The 24,655-nt window shown below is 40.3% G+C and overlaps 2 protein-coding genes across 4 annotated transcripts; both read right to left on the bottom strand.

The window, feature by feature from the left end:
* Positions 1-1,221: 1,221 nt before the first annotated feature.
* On the bottom strand, positions 1,222-3,046 carry dynlt5 (dynein light chain Tctex-type family member 5). 2 transcript variants are annotated; one of them, XM_067605285.1, is made up of 5 exons: positions 2,943-3,046; positions 2,448-2,604; positions 2,152-2,243; positions 1,688-1,812; positions 1,222-1,587 (listed from the first exon to the last, which is right to left on the bottom strand). In XM_067605285.1, exons 2-5 carry the CDS (start codon positions 2,558-2,560, stop codon positions 1,384-1,386), a joined length of 534 nt encoding a protein of 177 aa, XP_067461386.1. In that variant the 5' UTR covers positions 2,561-2,604; positions 2,943-3,046; the 3' UTR covers positions 1,222-1,383. The 2 variants fall into 2 exon arrangements, with proteins under 2 accessions (XP_067461386.1, XP_067461387.1); XM_067605286.1 differs by having other exon boundaries at positions 2,448-2,581; positions 2,943-3,044.
* Positions 3,047-3,630: 584 nt separating this feature from the next.
* sgip1b (SH3GL interacting endocytic adaptor 1b) lies at positions 3,631-24,348 on the bottom strand. 2 transcript variants are annotated; one of them, XM_067605270.1, is made up of 23 exons: positions 23,869-24,348; positions 17,815-17,878; positions 17,257-17,305; positions 16,629-16,685; positions 16,214-16,271; positions 15,399-15,574; positions 15,233-15,244; positions 14,652-14,663; positions 13,581-13,605; positions 13,400-13,463; positions 13,141-13,211; positions 12,968-13,042; positions 12,807-12,875; positions 11,954-12,715; positions 10,349-10,470; positions 9,979-10,129; positions 9,378-9,489; positions 8,913-9,068; positions 8,595-8,727; positions 8,310-8,512; positions 7,930-7,994; positions 7,535-7,699; positions 3,631-7,377 (listed from the first exon to the last, which is right to left on the bottom strand). In XM_067605270.1, the coding sequence occupies exons 1-23, from the start codon at positions 23,876-23,878 to the stop codon at positions 7,355-7,357; spliced, it is 2,634 nt and encodes an 877-aa protein (XP_067461371.1). In that variant the 5' UTR covers positions 23,879-24,348; the 3' UTR covers positions 3,631-7,354. The 2 variants fall into 2 exon arrangements, with proteins under 2 accessions (XP_067461371.1, XP_067461370.1); XM_067605269.1 differs by lacking the exons at positions 16,214-16,271; positions 16,629-16,685; positions 17,257-17,305; positions 17,815-17,878; positions 23,869-24,348 and having other exon boundaries at positions 14,652-14,695; positions 15,399-15,568.
* Positions 24,349-24,655: the final 307 nt, after the last annotated feature.

The following is a 24,655-nucleotide window of genomic DNA, read 5'->3' as shown; positions in this document are numbered from 1 at the left end:
ATATTATAACTGTCATCAGTTCTGTATAGCGATGTACACTCCTCTCGAAGAAATTTATAACAGGAACTATATTTTGGATTTTGGTTGTGTTTAGCCCTACCGGCTCCATCTTTGATATTTAGAAATGGGCTGGTAATGACTATTTTGAGATCAGCTCTATTCCATGACACAGTTCAATTTGACAACAAGTGTACCGGTAAATCGGTAAATGCAGCTATCTCTTCTCGGAATCACTGATTTATGTCCGTGATAGTGGCCCCACGCCCCACTATGTTGCTATGTAGATAGCCATCACCTCAGTTTGTCATAGCGTCTCAAGCGATCCATTAGGCAACACTTTGCTAAATCTGCGGCAGTAAAATCCCTGCAGACTAGACATAAAAGGGCAATTTCTTCTCTTTAACATTTACGAAAATGTAGTCAATCAGTGATCCTTCTAATGGCCTAGATTCCCACACATGTCCCGCATTGCCAGATTAACACCTGTTGTTAAAAGCAAATGATGATGACGCAAGACACGCTACTTCCTCAGGACCTACCTGAGGAAGACTTCGGATAGTGTGTGACATCACTGGAGACTCTGCATAAAAGGGCCGATAAGGACAGATGTTTTTACGAAGACAACAGAGTGTGTTTGTGTGTAAAGTATCTCAGCGCAGTATCTGGCCTCCTATCTGACAGCACCATGAGATCCCTACTCCTGCTTGCGATGCTGCTGTGGTGTGTAGCACATGTTCAGACACAGAATAACACAAACACCATGCGGCTGTGTGGCCGGGCACTCCTGCGGGCGGTGGTGTTCACTTGTGGAGGATCCAGATGGAGAAGGCTGACAGGAGAAGAGAAGGCTTTGCCATACGGTCAGTACACAGTCACTTGAATTGTTGATGTTAATATCATCTTTTTCTTTTTTAATCAAAATAATAGCTTTGGCTCCTGTTAAACAAAGGCTGATATCTTTTGGCAGGCATCAGGGATCCAAACCTCATAAAGAGAACAGATGTGCCAGCGATGGACCGTCATTGGCGGGACCAAAACCAGGCGTTAATATCAGTGTGCTGTACACTAGGCTGTCAAAAAAGTGATCTCTCCATGCTCTGCTAGAGGGCAACATCCCAAGGAGGTCACCAGTGATTCATTAGTTTGAAATATAACCATGAGAACATGTTTAAGGTGATGTGATTTCAATTTCCATGCTAGAAAAATAAAATTAAAAAAACATTGAATTTTGGTAACAAATTTTTGTCTTGTCTTGTTATGTATGTGGCAAAATGTGCAACATAGATAAAGAAAAGTTCAACAACAGCAATCTTTTCATAACAGTGAGAAATGCATGACTAAAATGAGTCCTGTGTACTTGACATCCACACCAGTTTCTGTGCTTCACTCAAAGTAAACGGCGTAGACAGTTGCTACACCAAACAGAGAGCTGTTCTTGAAAGAGTGAGAGGCGAAGGTGTCGTTAGATGCATCCCAAAGACAGCGGCTGCTCATCTGCATGCTCTGTCCTGTGAGCTGGCCGATGTGAACCAGGGTGACGATCTTATATCGGGGGATCATGAGGTCCTTTACACGGGCTCTTATCACCTAAGAGAGGCAACCCACAGAATCAGCCTTGATACAGCAGAAAGCCCGAGGTGTTACTAAGATGCTGCTTGAACGAGCTTTTCACAGAATTTTAATTTACCTCACATATTGTTTTTGTCATTTGTCGAGACCATTCTACTTCATATTTCTCCTCTTGGAGGTAACTGGTGAGTACATCTTTCAGTATGTCTGTGACAGCAGGAACAGGGAAGCGTTTGTAAGGTCCTGTGGTCAAAAAAACAAAAACAAAACAACAATACCATGACTGAATAAGTTTGATTTCTTGCGTGACTGCTTTGGTGTTTAACAGGGGTGTAAAAACATTGTGATGCATTAATTTGAACTAGGAGAGCAAAGTGCATTGTTTGAAAAGCTGAGATGGATTAAAATCTATGTATATTGCATCAAAATATCTGCTGCTTTGACATGTTTCTAGTCTTGTTTAGCCTCCATCCCTCATGATACTTTAATGAACTGAATCTGGCCTAAAAGGATCAAAACCACAGTTTTGTAGTTGGTGATGATACTGTGGTGTGTTTGTTGTGCTCATGAACATTATCTCACCCATCTGGTAGGTGTTTTCCATGGATACGACCATCCGTGCATTATCGTCATGGTGTGCTAGCTCATCTATGCATGACACAGTGCTTATAGAACTGAAAGACAAGATCAGGATGAAGAAATTGACAGGAAAAGGTTGTCTGATTTCCAAATAAGTAATAACTGCAGAGTTGACTTCCAATATCAAACTAATGGAAGATAAGATGCTATTAAAGGTATTAAAGATGACTGAAAAAGAATAAAAAGAATGATAAAGGGTGGATATCAGCTTATATTGTCTGGATGTTTGGACAACTCACTCCTTGGTCCTGCCAGTTGTTTCTTTGCCTCTGACTCCATGGCTTCCCTCTGAGGGCGCCTTTCCTGTCTTCTTCTCTCTTCTTTGGGATTTGTCTTTAACCTGATCAGACATGACAACTTCCTCCTCCTTTAGCTTGTGTTTACAGGATGAAAAACCTGCATTAAATATATTGTCAGTAGCTCAATTAATATCAAAACATAAGGTAGTTAACTCCAAATAGCACTTGGAGATATATCAAATACACACTCTCGATAAAGGAACACATTCATTTTTAGTGAAAATACATGAATAGAGTTAACGTTAGACCGTAACGTTTAAGTGATCCAAGCTATGCTCACTTAGCTTTTTAGGTTAACCTCGTTGTATTGGCGATGTAATTTGATAATTCTTTGGGTTAACGCTCACTGGATAAGAGTAAAGGTTTACAGGACATATCGTGGCAAAATGAGACACACGGAAATATTGGTCGGTGAAATTTAACATGTGTTTTTACCGATTTCAGGACCTCTCGAACCGAGCAGAACAAACTGCTACCTTAGCTCGCCCCGGAGAGCTTGGTGTTGTCATGACAACCATGATCAGTCAGTGGGCGGGGTTTTCAGGGCAAAGGTGACGTCAGTGCGTGTGACGTAATTTTGGAATAAATCTTGATGAATAATTAAAAAAAACATTCATAGTTAACATGCAATTTCACAATCTGATTTATATGTACACACTATAAACTGTAAGAAATATAGTTTTATATATACAAAGACTCCTCTCACTGCAGTAATGGACTGTTTATAAATGTAGAAAATGTGGTGTATAGTGTATATAGTATATAGTCTAAATGTAGCAAATATACTGGTATTTCTGCTCTTGCACATTCTGCTGTCTTTTTTGCACATTCACTTGCTCACTTGCTGCTAACTATACCATACATTAAGTGTAAGTATTATTTCTTTATCCATATCTTAATGCTTATTTATATGTTTTTTCATGTTTAATGTGTCTTTAAATCTTTCCTCTTTATATTTCTTTATAATCCCCTAAGCCCCCTCCTCCCTTCCAATTCTTCTTCTCTCTTCTTATATTATCTAATATTGCACAGTCCAGAATGTCATTTCACAATCCTGTATGTGACAAATAAAACCTTTGAATCCTTGAATATCTTTGAACAAATGAGAGAGAGATACTTTTCTCATATTTCATTTTCTTTATTACCAAGTAAAACAGGTATTACATTATATTGATTTTTTTTTAATATATTTACTTTCAAAATCTTTGGATGGGAAATTTACATGAAATGTTTGCATATTCTGTGTCTAATACAGTGAAAGAAATACAGCCAAAAAGTTGTAGAAAAAATAAACTTACAGAAACCCTCTGATATTGAGGACTTGTGTATGTTCACAAATAAGGCAAAGAAAAACACAAGCGTTAACAGAAAGTTCGAAGTATTATTCTTAATTAACTCAGAGACCCATGTGTGTGTGTTTTTTTTCTTATTCCTAAAGCCCAACAAGAACTAAATGAAATATTACACCCAAACTGTGAGTCAACACATCAAAACATTCTATAAAATGTGATGTTCAAACACATATCAAACCTTACATGTTGTGACATGAAGCCATGAAATATTTTATGAATGAAATTTAAGGTTTGTTTTGTGTGCAAGTCAAACACAGGAGATAGAAACACCTACAGCAGATTCATGGAGTGGGAATATTAATGAATACATGCCAAATTTATTGACAATGAGTTTCTGAAGGTTTCAACAATAGCAAAACAGAGAGTGGAGGTTTAAGTGAAGGCAAAAAGTCTCCTCTCATAGCACGATTATACAATAACACACGCGTCATGACCTTATTGGAATGGATAAGTTGGTGGTATTGCATTGATAAGACTGGTGATGGACAAATGCAGATTTCATGCGGCACCGTTTGGAGTTATTCATCAACAGTAACACTTTTTTTTTGTACTGTACAAGAAACCCACATGTAAAACAATTGATGAAATGGTGTCGTCACATATAACCTAATGCCTTATGAGTGCTGACATCAATAAACCAAGAGACAATCACAGACACATCCATATGCCCAGAGAAATATTTGAAACATAGCTTTTTATGTACACTTTTTACACTTAAATATTGCTATTAGAAAATGATAAAACATTTATTCAACATGGTGGAAAAGGAAGAAAGTATAACAGCAGGGACATGAACAGTGCTGCCTTCTTAACAGACATTTCTTTTCACTCTGTGATGTCCCCCAATAATTGTTTTCAAGACCTCTATCAAAGATCATGGTCAAAGGAATTGGCCAAGCAGCATTAAAGGCAACTCCTACAATCGTCAGCTCTGGTCCCTCAATATTCCTCCTTAAAGTTAAAGCTCCTTTTCACCACCGTATGGCACTCACATCTGGCTCTGTATGCATCGAACATCTTAAGGCTCTTTCAGACATAAATTCAGTCACAACAGAATAAATTGTTCAACTGAAAGTAGCAGCTTACGACCAATCACACACCACCAAAAATACCACCAAAGTCCACGGTTGTGGGGAATTTGATGTATCTCAGAATTGCACGTGTCCACAGTGGTAATGTTTTGTTCTCCAGCAGGTCAAACTGCTGTAACTGATTTACTGCCAGTATCAGCTTTTTGTTCACATGACCCGTTAATGGCAAAATGCCATCAAAGTAGTGGTAAAGGCTGCATGTATAAAAGTATGGCATTATGTGTGAGCTTCAATCCTGACTGCAGGATGGAACATTTTGAGCACAAGCACATACGTTATATTTTCTAGAGAAATTATTATCACACAGACAATTATTTAATTTGAGCACACAAAAATCTATTCTGTGCTCAATAAATTTAGTTGTGTGTTTGTTATTATCCATATAAGCGCACAGTAGTAAGCTCTTTTTGTTACAATTTCAGCCAATCAGAAAACTGGGGTAATTTCTGATCCGCTGTTTTGTTTCCAATCTGATTGTTAGTAGAATTATCAGTTACATAAAAGATAGGGAGGCACTGGAAGAAACACAGCCACATGCATAATAAATAATACATTAATACAGTTTTTTAACATAATTACATTGTTTTTCTTTATTCTGTGTAATTTAGTCTACATTTAGCTAGGTAGCTACCTAACTTCTGCCAGATAAGCACAAGCTAACTATTGTTATTGGTTATTAACATTAGTATTCATTTGGAGTCCTGTCTTTGTCCACCTGATGAATGGAAGTGCAATATTTACTCTCCTTTTAGCTCTGTTTCTGGTCTTTGCTAACTCCTGAGGGAAATTTCTTGCTCTTTAGCTGCAAAATGCTTCATTATGTTCACCAGCTAGTTGCTAACTAACTATGCTGTTTGTTGCTGGTAAGGTAGTGTACAACCAGTTTATCAGAGCTTTTTTGCCAAAAATATCTGCCCGCTGCAGCTGGAATCGAAGCAATGAGAGGGGTGAGAGTTAGCCAAAACAGTGAAGTTGCGGGTTGTAAAACAGAAACAATGAGCTAAACGACGCTATAAAGCCCTGTAGACTTGAAGGGAGCTGCAGTCTGGTGATAATTCTCTGTGGGTTCATCACTACAAGCTTTAAACTTAAAGGACCAATGTGTAGGATTTAATGTCATCTAACAGTGAGGTTGGAGATTGCAACCAACCGATAATCCCTCCCCTTCCAAGCGTGTAAGAGAACCTACAGGGGCTGTGAAAAACGCAAACAGGCCTCTCTCAGTCAGTTTACTCATTTTCTCAAATTTAAATTCAGGTTTTTAATTTAGGTGCAGTGTGTAGAATTTAGTGACATCTAGCAGAACGGACTTGGCAGAAATGGAACATAATATTCATAAATATGTTTTAATTAGTCTGTTTGCCCTGAAAATAAGAATCGTGTTTTTGTTACCTTAGAATGAGCCCTTTATATCTACATAGGGAATGGGTCCTCTTCCACTGAGCCTGCCATGTTTCTACAGTAGCCCAGAACGGACAAACCAACACTGGGTCTAGAGGATATTATGAAGAAAATTGTAAACACGCAAATACATTTATTGAGCACCGAGTAGATTTTTGTTTGCTCAAAAGAAATTTTTTTTGATAATAATTTCTCATGTTCTTGCAAAAGATCCCTCCCTCTGCTCAAAATGTTCTGTCATGCATTTAGGATTGAGGCACAAATATAATCCCACATAAAAGCACCTTCAGATTCAGAGTGTTAGTCCGGTGCTGCGGGTCATTTTGAACTGTGAACTGACCAATCACCTTTAATCACAAGACTGATAGAATGGGCTCTGCCATTTCCAAGGCTGTCTACACAGAACAATTAATTCTGCTTAGACAACGATAAAGATCAGTCGCACATGATTGAAAAAAAAATCTGATTTGAGGTGGCAGTGTAAATCAGATATTACCATGTAACCTATAACTTATTGGAATACAACTGAAAAGCAAACCTATATTACATATTGTTTTTTTTTACATTTTCCATTCTTTTCCACCTTGTTTAAGATTGTTTCAATATTATATAATCTATTCACATTATCTTTTACAGTGCATTTGCAATGACAACCAGTTAGACAAAAGAAACTGAAATGAATAAGGCTGGATCACTGTATGAATCCACAATTATGTTGAAACAAGAACAAAGAATCAGGGTTTCCCTATATTTTACTCCATGTAAGCCCATAAGTGTTCCAAGTGCACAAAACTAATGATTTGTATTTACTTGCATAAACTCAGCAGCAGTCAGTCTACTGAATATGATGTTATAAAGTCAAATATCATCTGTTTGTTTGTGTGTGTTATGTTATATTATTCTGTTATATCTCAAGTTTCAAATGCACTAAACATGGGATGGATCCGTAGTCTTCACAGTCAAAAGCCATTGATTCTCTTGGTTCCGTTCACAAACAGGTCCACTAATTATCCGCCAAATATTTCCCTGTGAAGCAAAACAGGACGAGTCAGAGAGTCGAGACATTCAGCCTTTCAACAGGTTAGTGTCTGGCTGTGTTTTACTTTAGTGGAATAATTCAAACAGTGATTTAATTTAAAAGTAAGTCACCTGGATGTCACAAACTTCAGATACTAAAACTTACCTGCAGCAAATCTCTTCTTGACCAGCGATAGCCGGTAGCCGGTCCCTACTAGCTGGATGTCACACCCTGACAGAGTGCTCCCCTCACTGGTGAACTGGACTGCCAGCTGGGAAGGTTTACAGGGACCTTCTGTTATCTGGAACCGGCCCAGGAGAGCCCCTACTCCTGCATGACACAGATACATGTCTGTTATAGCATGCTACTTAGTTTAATAAGATGTAAATGGGTTTTTTTTTAAAGAAACTAACAAAACACACTTGTGGCCTCAAGGAAAAAGTTGCATACTGTAACACACTGTTTCAGTTTTGAAGTCAAGTGGAAAAAAGGGAGAATGCAATGACTATGATAGTAAATTTGACAGTTAGATTATGAACATGATAAGAATGAGTACTTGCCTCCGTTTTCAGACCTATGAGAGAGGCTGGAAATCTTCCACAGTATCGTCTGCTGCTCTGGATTCCTTCATAAGAAAACAATGCCACATTACAGAAGACATGACATGCATTAAGTCAAGCAAAAGATGGTAAGGAACTGTCCACGCTAATGCAGATGAATTATTATCTTTTTCTAGTGGACAGTTTTACACAATTGCGTCTACAAGATTTTGCCTATATTTTGCTAATTGGTGCAACAACATGAGATCACACAGTTAGATTTCCTGATTTAATTTCAAATTTATAGCATTTCAACATCTATTTTGGTGGAAGACGCAGGAGATTGTGCCACACTGGTCTTAGCGCTTCTATAAGAGGGCCTGAATGTAAGGAGTCCTCACCAGGTGGCAGGTGGGATCATGGCCTGGACTCTGGCCATGCCTCCATTCACAGGGACCAGGAAGTGGATGTTGTGTAGTGGCATGGGGGCGGCCATGGCCTCTGTGTTGTATTTGTAGTCTATTCGAAGGTCTGTGTTGTTGGCGTCACCTCGCCAACTCACTGCCAGGTTCAGGGGAGTGGATTGGATTCCCTCTGCTGACACCTGAGACACAAAGAAATAGAGGTTAGTTCAATGGTTGGTTGTACGAATAGATGGATGTATAGATGGATGGAAGGACAGATACCTGATATTTAATCATATCCACATTGTAGTACGTCGCCTGAGGCTTCTGCTCAGCCACTTTCCTTAGATGGCTCATCAGGTTTGGCATATTTACCCAGAACTCCTTGGTGTCTACACTGTCTGTTGTGGAATCACTAAAGTGATGAGAGGTAAATACTTCATTCAGACAATCTCTAATCATACTGTATATTATGTCCAATTAAATATTAAAAAACAAAGACCGGTAGGTCTTCCAATTCTTTATCAACTGACTTTTATAACTGACACTTTTTGAAGATATTCAGAGACTTATGTTCACATACAGTATGTATTTTCCTACCAGCACAGCAGCTGTGGATTGGGGAGGACCTGCTCCAGTCGGTTGTAGTTGCTGATGCTAAAGGTGAGGATGGGTTGAGTTGGGTGGCTGGCAAAATGCCTGGTTATGCCCGCAGGGAATGACAGCACCATCTCCCCTGTGATCTTCACAACACATCTGAGGCAGAGGGACAGAAGAAGAAATCAGAGATCTTGCTGAAAAAAAACATACACTCCCAGAATCTCTTTAGTATCCAAACTTGTAGTACAAAGTTTCTGCAAAGCTGAAAGGAATGTGTTCACTTTATTAGTCTTTAAACAGAGACTCACTGTATAGATCTCTCCCCTAAACTTTTTTTTTAATGTTATCTTTCCTGTAACTGTCTGTAAACATTATTCCCGGATACAACTTTCTATTTATGACAAAATTATAAATTGTGTAAATTGGTTGGTTGGCATCTGTCCAGAGAAGAAAATATGTGCCTACTTGCTGGGGTCAGCGCCTTTGAAATAGGCATTGATGGTTTCTGTGAAGGCAGCTGCCACTGGCAGAGTGTCCTGGGGTCCCATGGTAAGTGGGCTTGGTCCTCTGGAGCAACCTAAATTAAACACACACACACATAAAAGGTACCTTTAAATGAAAAAATAAGTTCTCCTGGGTCATTCCCTATTTGCTCAAATATTCAGCCGGGGATCAGGGAGTTTAGACAAAAACAAGCAATCAGACAAAATCAAAATCGACAGTCTAGTATCCAGGTTGCAGGTGAGGTTGTAGTGAGCAGGACATGGGATGGGATGGGCAGCCATATTCTCACTCAGTGAACAAAAGCATGGAAAAGACTGCAGGTAAAAAGAGGGCAGGTGCTTTTAGTCCATGCACTGGTGGGCACTACAGAGGCTCAACTCACCTTCAAAAGCTAAATAAAACCTGCCGTGGTCAAACCATACCAGAGGCTGTGAGGCCTCTGAGTGAGCAGAGACATGAGGAGGAGAGAATCATGGAGAGGGACAAGGCTGTGAGGTGAGCACGCAACAATGAGCCGGAGACAACATGGACACAGACTGAGATGTGAGACTAGATAGTGTACCTGTGTTGGACAAGTTGAGATCCCTCCCTAAGGTCGGAGTGGACGCTGCACTCTGCGAGGTAATGGAGGAGATGGAGGAAGAGCTCTCTGCCCGGGCCAGTGGGGCAAAAGGCGGGGGGCTGCCAGACACTGGCGGACTGAACGGCCGAGTCTAGAGACACAAAGACACACTTTGATTATATCGACAACACAACACAGCATAATGAGTTATGAATGTAAAAATTTTTTTAAAAAGGGACACTCATGCTTTCATGCAGAATTGATTATAAATTAACACATATTTTATTAAAACATCAGAATAAAAAGTCATCAAAGAAGAGAAGGGAAAGAGCGACAGAGTCAGAGAGATGAAAGGACGCTACACACGTACCAGGTCTGTGATTGGTTTCCCTGGGGGCAGCTTTGGTCGCGAGGACGGTCGAGGAGGAGGAGGAGGGGGGACCGGGCTGCCTCGAGACTGTGGCGTGGCAGGACGAGCTGGAGACGAGGGGCCTGCGGCACATACCAGTGTCTGTGGTTAGCACTGCCTTCAGATCACAGCGAGAGAGATTTTTATAACATTAGCTCCAACATTTCTACTCATGTCATTTTCACTGAGCGACTGTGATGACAAGATCACTTGGACTGTTGACCAAAGTTAAATCTGCATGCACTTCAATCAGTGAAGCAATGCTCTGCTGGAAGAGCTGTGATATTTTCCCATATTTCACTTTCACAATGAACTAGACAATGTCACCTCTCAGTAAGTAAAAAGAATAGGATTGGTGTTGGTGGTGTTGTGGGTCTGATTCAACCAAACTTCTTCACTACAGCTGCAGTTTGTTCTTTACCATTTAGTAAAATGTAAACTTGTCCATATGCACTGCAATTAACTGCCTTCAACAGAATATTATTTGATTCTGAACATAAACACTCAGATGTTTTGGGTCTGTACAGTACAAGAAGGACTCAAAATCACTGAAAATAATGTAAAAGTAAACCTTCAATAAAATGTCATGTAACACACCAAGGAAATATTGCTGAGGGTTTTGAATAATGAGGCTGTTACTTCACAATCACACCACTAGATGTCAGTAAACCCCCCATCTATTGAAAACTGGCTAGAAATGAGACAATTAACAGACATTTACAACCTTTCCACTTTTTTCTATTTGTGTTAGTTTGAGTTACTGTCCAGGCCGCAGCGTCTGTGAATCAGGTGAGTTAAAGTGTAGGAGACTACATACAAAACTAAAGTAGGGGTTTCCTGGGTTGTGTGTCTGCCCACACGTCCAGGCAGCGAACTGTTAAATTGTTCCTAAGATGACCACAGAAATTTTTCCATGTATTTTAGACTAAATAAATTTACAACTTCATAATTAAGACTTTTGTTGTCATTTTTTGACATTACAGATGCAGCTATGATCAATGTCTAAAATAGTTTTACTAGGTTACATTTTATTTTAGAAGAAACACCTTTATCACCCTGTATAGCTGTCAAAGCTTTCTAGTAACTAAAATGGTAATAATGAAATTTTCCCTGTATTTGTTTTGTTTATATAACCAATTATATTGCATGGTTACTTGAACCAGCAATTCTTACTTCAAAAGAAGTGTCACCATTCTTATCTATTATGTAAAACACTTTTAATTCACATAGAGATATTTTGTTTTGTTTTATCTTATCTGCTATTTGCTATCTTGCTATGCGATTTTTTTTTTTAGCAGATAATTTACTGATCAACTGCTGTTAAGACCAGCAGCAAACATCAAAACTAACATTGTCTCCCATTGTTGGCGCAGCTTACAATGTAACAGATTGCAAAGAAGACAATTCAAGAATTTGCATGATTTTCAGGTGGCACTGATGGCAGCATCATTCTCACTTTTCCAAACAAACCAAACCAAAGAACACCGGAGAGTTTGAAAAAAAAAACACTGCAAGACACTCTAATGTGGACATTGTAAACATTTAGAGAGAGACCACGGTACTCACTGCTGCCTGAATATGGCCCTGGGGAAGACATAATAGACCTGTAGGTGGTTGGAGGAAGAGGAGGTGGCGTGCCCCTAAAGCTCGGTGTCAGCTCTCTGGGCGAGCCCACGAAGTCTGGGATATCATCTCTCAGGTACGCACCCTCTGGAGTCCTCTTTCCCCCCGTACCACCCAGGACCAGGGGAGAAATGACTCCTGTTCGAGGGGACCTCCGCTCTGCTGGTAGAGGGGGTACAGGGCTGATAGGGGCAGGGGACGAAGCGTACTCTGCAAACTGCAGCACCTCCTCATCAATTGCCTCCTCGTCAAGGCAGAGCGGAGGCGAAACACAGGGAGAGAAGTCAGGGGGCAGGGGAGGGGCTGGTTCATCCGGAGGTGGAGGTCCGAGCAGGATGGAAGGGGGCGAGTCTGGTGGAGTGAAAGGAGGAGGAGACCCGGGAGAAAACGGTGGAGGCGAAGGCGGGGGCTCGTTTGGCGGCGGTCCGGGTGAGAGGCAAGGGGTGGAGGGCGTGGATGAAGGTGTGTCTGGAGCAGGAGAGTCCGGTGGCGGCGGCGGGGCAGGTTCATCGGGCGGTGGAGGTCTGTCATTTGTGAAAGTAACCCATCTGGAAGACACTCCATCCTCAATGGCATGGGGGCTGTCCATGGGGCCAAACACATCATCCAGGTCAGGGGCCGGGGAGCCTCGGTAGGAGGCGGGGGACAGGACGTTCAGGTAGATGGGGGCAGAACTGCGACCTGCCCTTCCATTGGGTAGATCAGCTGCAAAGAATTTGATGGAGAACTTAAATCACATCTCTCATGGAATCTGACTATCTATAGAACACAATGCACTTATTAAAGCTAAATTTACCAGTGGACTCTGAAGCGTAGCCATGATGACTTCTTGATGGAATGTTTTTTGGAGGAAGCGGAGGAGGAGCTGCAACACAGATTACAACATGTCAGTATATATACACTAATGTAATTCCTTGTACAACAAAGATAAAGTGAGGTCCATTCATGTCAACTCACCTCCTGTTGGGAAACTTCTGCTCAAAGGTGATTCAGACGTTGGTCTGGATTCTCCCCACACATCAGTAGGGACCACTGTGATTGGATCATGACAAAGAAACAATCAATGTCACCTCTGCAAACTGTGTCTACCAAATTTATGTGAAGTTCTGTCCTACTGATAAGGTATGTACCATCATATCTGGCATATTTGGTCTCAGAAGGCAGCCCGAAGAAGGTAGGAATGCTCTGTGGTAGCCTGTCACTGCGGAGGGGGACATAAAACAATCAAAAACTTTTACTTTTTAAGTAAGTGCTGCCTGTTGGGATTGATTTTTGATCCCTGCTCCACCATTATTCAAGGCTAACATAGTGTAGCACAGTTGCAGACATCAACATATAAACTGATGAAGAAGATATGGTTTGTTATTGGCCAGTAATCGAATCGCAGACCTTGGCGTCTCAGGGGCAGGACTTGGTGTAGGAGTGGAGCGTCTGGGTCGAGCGATCTCCTCATCTAGGAATAACATAACAACAAGTCAGCTGTCATTTGAGTAAATGTCAGATAAATACCAGAAAAAAACAGCTTTAATGCAAACTAAGATTAAATGAAAAGGAATTTCTAAATACTTACAGGACAAGTTCCTTTTCATCTGTCCCTGAAAAACAAACAACCCAAACAAAAGAACAATTGAGGGAACAGATAAGCAGCATAAAAGTATGTGTATACTTGACTCAGACCTTCAATACATCTCAGACATGTCTATCTTAAATTAATTTATTGTTCTACTCAATGTTAAGACATTGTGGATGTTTACATCTCATTTTCAATGTAAATTTTCTAAAACAAGGCAGATTATTTCATTCATATCAAGAAAATTTAACTTTACTCAACATATTTTATTAAACAAGTTAAAGGAGAGGTTCACACATTTTCAAGTCTGTCTTAAAACAACAGTCAGGAGCCAAATGAACACTGAAACAGGTTCCCACTGTTCATTCTGACCATTAGAGGATCCCATCATAATGCACTTACAATGTAGGTGATGGGGGCCAAAATTCACAGTCCTTGTTTTTCGCAAAAACGTTTATCTGAAGCTTATATGAAGATTCACATGTCCAAATTAGTCAAGTCAATATCTTTCAAACTTACTGTCTTTTTAGTACCGAATTCTATCTTTTTTGTAACTATCTTTCCACTGCAGCTCAACAGGAAAACACTGTCTGAGGAAACAAAGCAATTTTTCACTAAAAAGACTTTGGCATATCCACGTTATTTGACTAACTCAGTCTGCTGAAGCCTCATATTGTCTTCAGATAAACTTTTAAATACATTTCTGTACAAAACGAGGAATGTGAATTTTGTCCCCCCATCACTTACAATGTAAGTGCATTTAGAAGGTATCTTTCAATGGCCAGTATGAACAGGGGGAATGAGCAAGCAAAACCTGTTCATGGAAACCTCACTATTGTTTTAAGACAGACTTGACAAATTGTGAACCTATCCATTAATTTCTATTGGAAATATTCGAAATAATGTGACCCCATTGTCACATTTTTCACTTATTTTAAGAAAAATAAGAATTTGAGATTGGCTTAATGACTGACCAAAGACAATGTAAAACAAGTCAGGCAACAGAGATTAGAAAGTTGTGTTTCAGGTTGTCTGCTTTGAAACAGCCAGCAGATGGTGTAAGAAACTTACCGGGCTGCGTCTCTGAGACCAGCAAAAAGGAAGAGAGAACAGACCTGGGTCAGAGAGTGAGTGACAAATCAGTCAAATGGACACCAACTAAAACTGCACACACCACACCTCTTTACTTTCACCACAAAGCCTTAATAATGCAACATGAGCCATAACACCCCTGAGATTAGGAGGACAATACGAGCATCACGCACGACTAACATGCACAGAGGGCTGCGCACTGAATGCAGCAGGTTGCTCAGCATGTAAGCTCCACAAATCAATAGGTTTGGAGCAAGAGTATGTGTGTTATGTTTATGTGCATTATGTAACAAAGACGCTTTGCCAGACAGGTTCAAGTAAAGCTGTAGCTGAACAGAAAATAACAAAAAGAAGTGAGGTTTTTCAAGGTCCAAGAAGGACACAAATAGTGAAGGTGAGAGAGAGACTGCATGCAGAAAAAGAGTGAAGCCATAAAGGCAATTTATAAGTAAACTATCACAGGAAGGAATGCTTTATCAAGCATTTCTACCAAGTGAATTCATGCCATGCAATATCTGTAGGTGGTGACACCGTGATGAAATGTATGACTTAAGGCTTACCGGACTTCTCTTCTACAAGATGACAGCAGATAAGTAAGAAAAGAAACAAACACAAAGAGAGTGAGAAACAATACAACAGCTATTACAATACATAAAACTGCAGTATCTCTGTGTTTGTTCTTCACTGTTATGTAGTGGAACCAGAGTGCTGATCAGCAGCGCTTACCAGAGACGGAGATAGTGCCAGGCCTCCCACTGAGGCTTTTAGCTCGTCCATAGATGGAGGGACACATTTGCCGCTGTCCGCCACCAGCGGCTTGATCTTGATTTTGAACTTTTTCTTGGTCTCTTCATCATCCTCTGAATCGCTGGAGGAGAAAAAGTGCTTTCCTCTGGAAGCCGGTGAACACTTTGTCAAGGACAAAGTAGAATAAGTACAATATATAACACAAAACACGGAGGCTAATTCAATCTTCTGCAGTATTTAAAGCTACGGTCCAGATGTGTCCTTAAAAATACGTACATTTTCTCTCAAATGCACACACAATATATGTGCACAGCAATGCTGCAGCAGAAGAGTGAGACTCTGCTGTGTCCCAGTTAACAATATTACACCTGCTGTAACTGACACTCCTGCTCTGTCTCAGCTAAATCCTCCTGCTCAAGGGTAGTCTCCATAGTACCAGCTCTCTATGAATCTAATTCAAACAAATAGCTGCTGACACCTACGGGAGCAAAAAACCTAAAATACCAGTGAACTGTGTGTCAGTGGTTAATGAGAACTGTGGCTCAGTGACAACTAGAAAGCCGGTCCGAATGTAACGTGGCTCTGTCTAGCCGCCCTCCTGCTCCTTTCTTTTTTTTTTTTTTGCTGCTGCAGGGACACACACGTGTGATGTGGCAGGAGAGGGAGGGACTATCGATTTGGCCTATTTAATGCTGAGAAGCACTCATCCAATGAGTCACTCAGCCAAACAGGTCAATAGTTTTGCAGGCGAGAGTCCCAAGACTGCTGTTGCTGCTCCACAAAAAAAAGGATATCATCACCCTCGTCACCGGGCCGGAGGCTGAAACCCTCCTCATCCACGTCAGGAGAGGCCTGGCAAAGGGAGAGAAGAAAGTTGACATGTCATTTCTAGTTCATCACACACTGTAACAGAGGCACCGCTAAACTCTTAGCATCACTGTGAGCAGCACACTGCATATAAATGTGGATCACATTTCACAGATGTCTTGCCTGCGACGGTCAGCTTCCTGGCTGAAGCTCCTGCTGACTCACAGAATATGCAGCCATCACTCTATTCGCACCGTTTACTCAGTGATTTTAAACCAAGTGTTACATGGCACAGATATGCAAAGCACACTGAGTACACTTTTATGCCCACAGCTGCAGTGTCTCTGCTTGATCAGAAAGAAAGAGTACACGCAAAGCAAGGAGTAGACAGTGGATACTTACATATCTGTCCCAGTCAATCTCCCCGTAGAAACCATTGGGTGCTCCATTGGCCTTTTTCTATCAAAAAAATGGAGACAAGAAAGAATAGCATCATGAATGTGCAAGAGCAAATTCTTTATTTGCAAAAGCAAATGATGAAAAGAAGAAGAATTATGAATTTTCTTAAAGGAGAGTCTACTAATAGTAACATTGTACATGCCTGGTTAATTGTTTAGATCTGGGAATGTGGTGAAATCGCTACAAATAAGTCAAACAGGTTTTAATCAAACTTCCGGGTTAGACAAACTTATTCGGAAGAGTTAATGAAGGCAAACAGACTGACTCTCATGTTCAACGTTGACCTGCCATACTTGCCGTAGTTTTGTGCACACAAGTTTTCTGTACAATGAGGGATTATAATGGACATTTCTGATATGCTCACTTTCAGTTTACCCTCTAAATAAAGTGGTTTAGATAATTTGGCTAAACTGTCGCCTTGTTTACAACCTGTATGATTGTTTGCTTGTTTCTTGTGTTGTCTGACAATGTCACAGTGTTCCCATATCTCAGTAAATACTTTGGTGATCTGGTGGCCAGTGATTGGTGGTCAGATGCTGAGAAGAACAGAAGAAACATAAAATGTACGTACACTTCCTTTCTTTCCACCACTTCCAGTTCCTTCTTTGTCAGGTGAACTCCTGTGTTTGAAGTGACAGGGACAAGGAAAAGATTATATCACCAGTATGTCTACACTAGTCTATATACGTATGTGTTAAGTATAATTTTCTTAATTCAATCGGGGTTCTCAAAACTAGGGCTGGATATCGTTTGAAATTTAATGCCAATACAATATCTGAGTTTTGGTACCCATTCTTACTTTGAAAGTGTTTTTCTACAAAACTCTTTTTTTATTTAACAAAAGAAAGCCAACGTTCTTAATGGTTAAATGCCTGAACAGAAGCAGCTGTACAACAACTTTGTCTAATTAAAAAAAGTCTAAAGTTAAAAATTAAGAACTATCTGATCACAAAACAAGTAAAAAAGAAAAAACGGTTAAACATTCAACATGCAACAGATGTTGGTTAGTAAGAAAAAAGTATTAAAAATACTATTCAAAGCACACAAACTGATACATTTTTCAGTTGTGGTCAGAGCTGTATAGTAAGCAGGTTTATTGTGTTACAAGTATGCGTTTGAGCAAACTCACGTTGTTTCTGTATCCTTGTCTTTCTTTCGTAAGCCCAGGGCTTTCCTGGTTCGGTTTTTCAGTCCTAGCACAGAGAGAAAGATAAAGTGAGAGGGAGGACAAGATCATGAAAAATTAATTTGAAGTTATAGAGCCTAATATAAAGTTAACTGTCTTGTCATTAAAATGCACTTAAAAGCAAATAACAGAAGAGTAACAGGCTGATGTGCAGTAACTTCGGGATGAACATGTCCTCGTGAATACACACAAGAAATACAGTAACCATGATAAGTTCATATAAATTAATGTATCGATTCTGGACACAAACATCCTGCTGTCTGGAGCTGCCACATAAAATGAAGCAGTGCAGACGCAATCCCCTTAAGTGTCCCCTCCCTGACTTTATAAAATGGAAACACAAGCAAAGGTTGATCAATGTGTTCACTTCATTAGTGAGATTCAGGGGGAGAGAGGGGGAGAGATCCACTACAGCAGCCTGTCAGCCAAACTGGACGCCAAGACCCCTGCAGCACTGACAGTTGGCACCACTCAGTGCTGGGATAAGGACGACTGGGAAAACCAACAAAAAGACACAATTAAAAGTGTTCAAAGCCTAAAGGTTTCAACAAAACTGAGCACTGATAGGTGGAATTTTAATGTAATACTTTATTTCTGGATGGTGGTGTCACTGACAGTTTGTAAGACTAATAAACAAACAATGTGCAATGAATAAAAACTAAAAACACGTCACCCATGAAAACTACTGAAATCAGTTGATTAACGTATTAATGGACTCACAGAAAATAAATGTTTATTTTGATAATTATTTTTTCAGTAATTTTTAAAGTAAAAATCCCAAAACTGGTTACAGCTGGTATCATCAGGGGTTTTGGACTGATTATCAGACAGAATATGCAGTATGAAGACAATTTGGGGCTCCAGAAATTCGAGACGGATTAGACTAAATGATAAATCATTTTTTTGAAAAAAATAGAAAATACTTTAATTAATAATGAAAATAACTGGTAGTTTCAGCCCTGGCCATGAAAACTTAACATTTGCTAAATCACACAATAGACTTTATGAGTGTGATGATTTCAAGTTTATTTACAACAGCCGTACTAGCAGTTCTGTGAGACTGTACTAAGGCTCGGTGATGATTTGAGATAAATGCTAACATTAGCATGCTTACAATGGCAATGCTAACATATTGATGTTTCGCAGGTATAATGTGTACTATGTTAACTATCTTAGTTTGGTGTGTTAGCATGCTAACCTTTGCTAATTAGCACTAAACATACCTGAGTCTGATGGGAATGCCATAAACCAAAGTATTTAAGGTCCCCTTCAACTCAAAAATGTGTTTTGCTTGTTGTTACTTCACTTGGATGAGGTATGTTCATATAAGTGTAAGTTGTGTTTGTATGAGCCTGATTTGTGACATCACACCTAGTTTGGAAGACAATCATGAGTCCAGTATGCAACTTACACAAGTGTCATTGTTCAATGAGGTGAAGGAGTCGATGTCTTATGTTGAAAAACCATATCAGACAAAAATTATTGATCGGAAGTATTTTCATATGTCTTAAAACATGTCTGTAGTGTAAAATTTTGACTTGATGATGTCACTAGATGAAAAGTCAGAGTATCACTGAAGTTGTTCCAGTTCATCCTGAGGGGAACATGAATGTCTGAACCAAATCTCACAGAAATCCATCCAACAGTTGCTGAGACATTTCAGTGTGGACCAAAATGTTGGGGTGGAACAACCAACCAATCAACTGACTGACTTTGCCATCCACAGAGTCATGCCACTAGCCTCTAAAAACAGAGCATGACTGATGAACAGAAAATGATTTTGATTACTGAAAATAGGTACATGATCATAGATTTCTCTGTGTGTGTGAGTTTGTGAAAGTTGACCAGACAGCAAACTCTCACAAGTTGTTAGAGTTGAATGGATACTCAGTTTTGGTTTGTCTTGCTCCACACATGCACTAAATGCAACGCAGACAAGGACAAGTCAAGGCTCAAACAGGTGAGTTGTTGTTAGTGAGGCCTAATGAGTGAATTAACATTGACAATTCTCTTAGGTCAGAGGTGTGGCAGCATTTTGATTTTACTCAATGTGTATAATGTATATGATAATAACTGATAAAAGACATTGTTTTCCAGGTTTGTAAAACACAAACGCTTTACTCCTTCTAAAGTAAAACTAGCAAAATGGCAGATGTCATGAAAATTAGAAAGAAAACAGCCCCACAGACAACTGACATGTTTGCATAACCATGTTTTAGAGGACGAGTGAGCACAGTGGGTTCTTACATCCTCAGAAAAGCAACAAGGACACATGTGATGGACAGTTGGGTGGATGAACATTTTGTACTACTCAGAGGCAGCTCAGTTTGTGTTCTTCTTTGTTTGCCGTCTCTTTTTGTTCCTCGGGGCATGTTTTAAACTGGGACATATGCCCTAAACAGACATCTAGCATTGTTGATAGCTCACTTATTTCCTGACAGACTTCTTTTCAATATAGACTCCTGTACTGATGTTGTGGTGTTTTGATAATCTGTTGACAGTAGGAGAAAATTGAAAAAGCTTACTTGAAAATCTAATTCTCCTCAACATCAAAATAAATACTGAGACATTTGACGTGGTGAATCACCACACTGGACGGGTGCTCAGTACCATTCACTTGGGAAAAAGCTCTCCTGGGTACTGAAGGGCATGTCAGGGCCTGTGATGTATTAGTAGCCAGCTGGGTTGCTCAATAGCAAAGATTATTCCTGCATTGTGGTTCTTCATCAGTGACAACAGCTCTGTACAGTGAGCCTTCTGTCCACCCTTAACCTGCATTCATCTTGTGTGATAAGGAGCAAACGTAAAGAATCAATCCTGACATTGATATGTAACAACCTGCTGAACTATGAAACACACTGAAGCAGCACAAGCAGTCCGGTTGGGTATTATTTGGTCACGATCACATTGTGCATCAGAGCAGGACTGTTGTTTTTGTAACCCATTTACAAAGTTTGCCTGAGGAGAGCCCTAAGACGCTCATTAAACATAGAGATCTTTGTAATTAATGATATTAGCTGTGAATATAATTGAGTTTGGTTAATTTACAGAAACTCGTGAACGTTTCCTCTAAATCTTAAACCATGACTGCTAGCCATTTTTCAAAGCATAGCATAACCTAACTTTAGCATCATTAATCCACTGGGTCCATATGGTGTTGAGTGCACATTCTCATTATTTTAGAAAAATGCAAAGCTGTTGGTGTTATAGTTGTTTTAATTGACTCCTGTGTACATTTTGAGAGTATTACCTTAATTTCTACGTAGCCATTTAGTCTCAATCCATGTCATTGTGGTAGGAAAATCATCTTGAGACTCTAAACTTGACTAAGGTAGTAAATAAGTGAACATTTTCTTTAGCATTTTTTTCACTTTTTGATCAATGTTCAAATATTTCGAATCTTAGACATTTGAGACCTGAGATCTAGTCATCAAACATCATCTTTCTAAATCAAAATGACCTCATTGAGTTACATCCACACCTGACCTGGACCTACCTGTGATTGAATATATGTTTCAAATAGTATAAATCCAAATAGCGAAATCTTTATTATGACATCCAATTTTTTTACTTTGACAAAGAACGAAAAGCTGTCAGGGCTTTCCAGAGGAAATCTAGCAAGTAATGTAAGAGTTGTAGAGTTTTTTCAGTACAAAACTATCCACTCCTGAAGGCCACCACACGGGAGTGAAAGCTCCAAAAGAAATCTAGGAAATGGACCTTGAGCTGAGAATGTTTTTGTCAAAATACTTTTTTTTTTACAATTTCTAAACCTTCTTACTGTTAGTCTTTCAGGTTTGGTCCTCTTGACTTCCCACAATTATCTGACTGAACCTGCAAGAAAAGCTTTCAAACACTCTCTTCTCTCTCTGTATTGGATGAATGTGTCCCACAATTTTTGCAAAATTCCTACAACAGACAATCGGTCAGTTGTCTGTGTTGGTTGTCAACTGTTGGTTGTGCATAGGTGTGAAAATTCTACTCTCCTCATTTTTCACACAGCCTACTTAACAACATCATGCCTCTTTAGCCAGTGATGGAGAGGTTAGCTTGCAGTTGGATTTGCGAGATCACGAGATCACACAATCACGCGATCGCGCAAAAATCCATCTTGTCAGGCTTCACGTTATGCGCTTGTGTCCGAACCACCGGTGCTTCGGACCAATCAGCGTCCTATGAGGATTCTTGCGTAATTTTGTGATCTTGCGAATCCAGCTGCCTCGCAAGGTAAGACGGTGATAGACAGATGGTTCATCCAATCATCTGCCAAATATTTTTTGAAAGTGCCTGTCCTTTTCCAAACAGTTTCCAAGGATAACTTCTCAGATGGTTCTGTGTAACAAACCATCTGACGCGTTAAGGTTAATGGGGAGGCGGTTTGAAAGAAAAAAAGATTAGAGCAGTACAACCAAGGTCAGTACTGAGTAGTCTCTGCAGTCCCTACACTTCAACTCCCTGTTTAACTTCATCTTTTGACTTTTGTACTATATTTTTTTATTTGATAGTACTTGACTATGGTAGCTTCTCAAAAGCATCTGCTAACTAAACTTCTTTGACAGTTGGTAAACAAACAAATAGCACATTATCACCACCTACTGATCTCTCTGATAACTGATAACTCTGGCTTGTACAGTAATTTCACCCTTTTCTGTGATGTCCAGCTTCTTGGATAATGCATTGTACACCATGCATTGTAAAACCTTTTTAAATGTTGCCTGCTTTTGATAACCTTTCTCAAGCAAGTTTCAAGTTTCTGCAAGTTGCTTTTCATACAGTGTCGACATGAACTGCAACCAGAGGCTGCCTGGAAGGAAGGAAATCAGACTAACATCTTATGCACTGCTCTGGAAAATGGTCAGTATCAGTGTGAAGTATAACGTATGTGATTTGTAGTTGAAACATACAAAACCACCACTGTGGTTTGATGTCATTTAAAAAAAAAAATTAACATGCTCATTTCATTCTGAGAAAGAATTCACAGATTATAATCTCTGTTCCCTGTATCCTATTTTTGTCATCATAGAGCTGCTAGACATACATGCTGCATCAACAAGAAGCTTGTTATTGCAGCACAAGCACTGTAGCCACATTTGAGTCTAAATAACATGTTCTGAATGTGACTGACTACACCTGACAGCCTATTCGGTGTAATTAGCAATGCACGTGTGGCTAACAAAGGCTATGATAAACCAGTGACATCTGTGTGGAGTGTGGATTTCCTCGAGCTCATGAACTAAGTACAATATCATGGCAGGCTGACTGCAGACCTTTTGCTAATAATAGCCACCTTCCATTACCACATTGGCATTAATGGATGGTAAAGGCCCAGCATCTGTCATGCTGGGTTAGATCTACTACCATAGCTTAATGTATTTTATTTACCTCATTCCAACACTGTGAACCCTTGCTTCAATTTATTTAACAGAGGCATCAGCTGCTGTATGGTTTAAGGATAACTTGTCCTATTGACATGATATAATATGATGCACTGGTAACAACAGCAGCAGAGGTATGAGAGAGTGCAGCTTCCTCCTCTAATACACATTTATAGGACACAGACCAGTATAAAAACCTGAGGACAGAAGTATAATCTGCACATGCACACACGCACACACATGCAAACAGGCACATGTGTAAACACACAACACACGACAGGACGTCAGCAAGTGAAGAATTACACCAGTTCTTCTATTACAAATCCACACCTCACACGCCTTTGCTTTCATCTCACACATCTTCCTATAAATCTGTCATACACAACGTCTCATACACACACACACACACACACACACACACACACACACACACACAACCGACACATCATCACGCTGGTCATGGATATAGCTCAGTTTTCCCAGAAGTCCTCACGGCACGACAGAGCACATCACTGGATTCACCAGCTCTAACGGCCCAGCAGGACACAAGAGGGCAAGAGGAGGACGAAGGGGGAAAAAACAGGGGAAATAAGGGAGGAGAAGGAGAGCACAGATGGTTTACCTTGCATCATGATTCCAGATTTTCATCCTATGTTGCCCCTGGTGTGCAGGCGGACAGAAATGGAAAAAAAAAATCCTGCCGGTCAAAGGATGCCTGGGCAGGGCATAGCTAATTCTGCACAGCTCCCCAGCAAAGCACGATGTTGATTCCCTCCACCCAAGGGCCCAACTCCCAGACACCCGCACAGGGAGGTGGGGTCGGGGGAGAGCTGAGAGGCAGCGGCAGTGGAGGACACAGGCAAGGGGGAGAGAGAGAGACCCGAGAAATGCAGAGCAAATCGGGGGAAGGGGGTCCTCTCTGTGCGCGTTAGGCCCCAGACGCCCAAGCGGCACCGACACACGCCATCTCTGAGAGGGGGGATGCTGAGGAAAGGCAGAGGAGGAAAAAAAAACAGAGCGGTACAGAGAGAGAGAGGCAGAGTGAGGCAGAGAAAGACTGGGAGAGAGAGGGGAGGAGGGAGGGAGTGGGAGGCTCGCTGATGTCACATCTGCACTAAACCAATCCCTGCAACCATGGTCACATGGCTGCTGTCCCCTGATGCCTTAGCACCTCTCGGCTTGCCCTACAGCCAACTGCATACATATTATACAAGGTCTCACATAATATAATGCACTATTTGGCAAAACATTTTCTTACATTTGAATAGAGTGCACCTAAATTTTCACTTTTTAAAAAAAATGAGTTGTAAAATCCTCAAATTTGTATTTGTTAGTAGAGATTTATGTACAACCACAGAAATGTCACTTTTTAAAAATACTTATTTTCTAGGGTACTCTAAACATAACGC

The sequence above is a fragment of the Thunnus thynnus genome, chromosome 12, assembly GCF_963924715.1.
Source record: "Thunnus thynnus chromosome 12, fThuThy2.1, whole genome shotgun sequence".
In the NCBI taxonomy this organism is placed as follows: Eukaryota; Metazoa; Chordata; class Actinopteri; order Scombriformes; family Scombridae; genus Thunnus; species Thunnus thynnus.
This window is presented reverse-complemented; position numbering and strand designations above follow the sequence as displayed.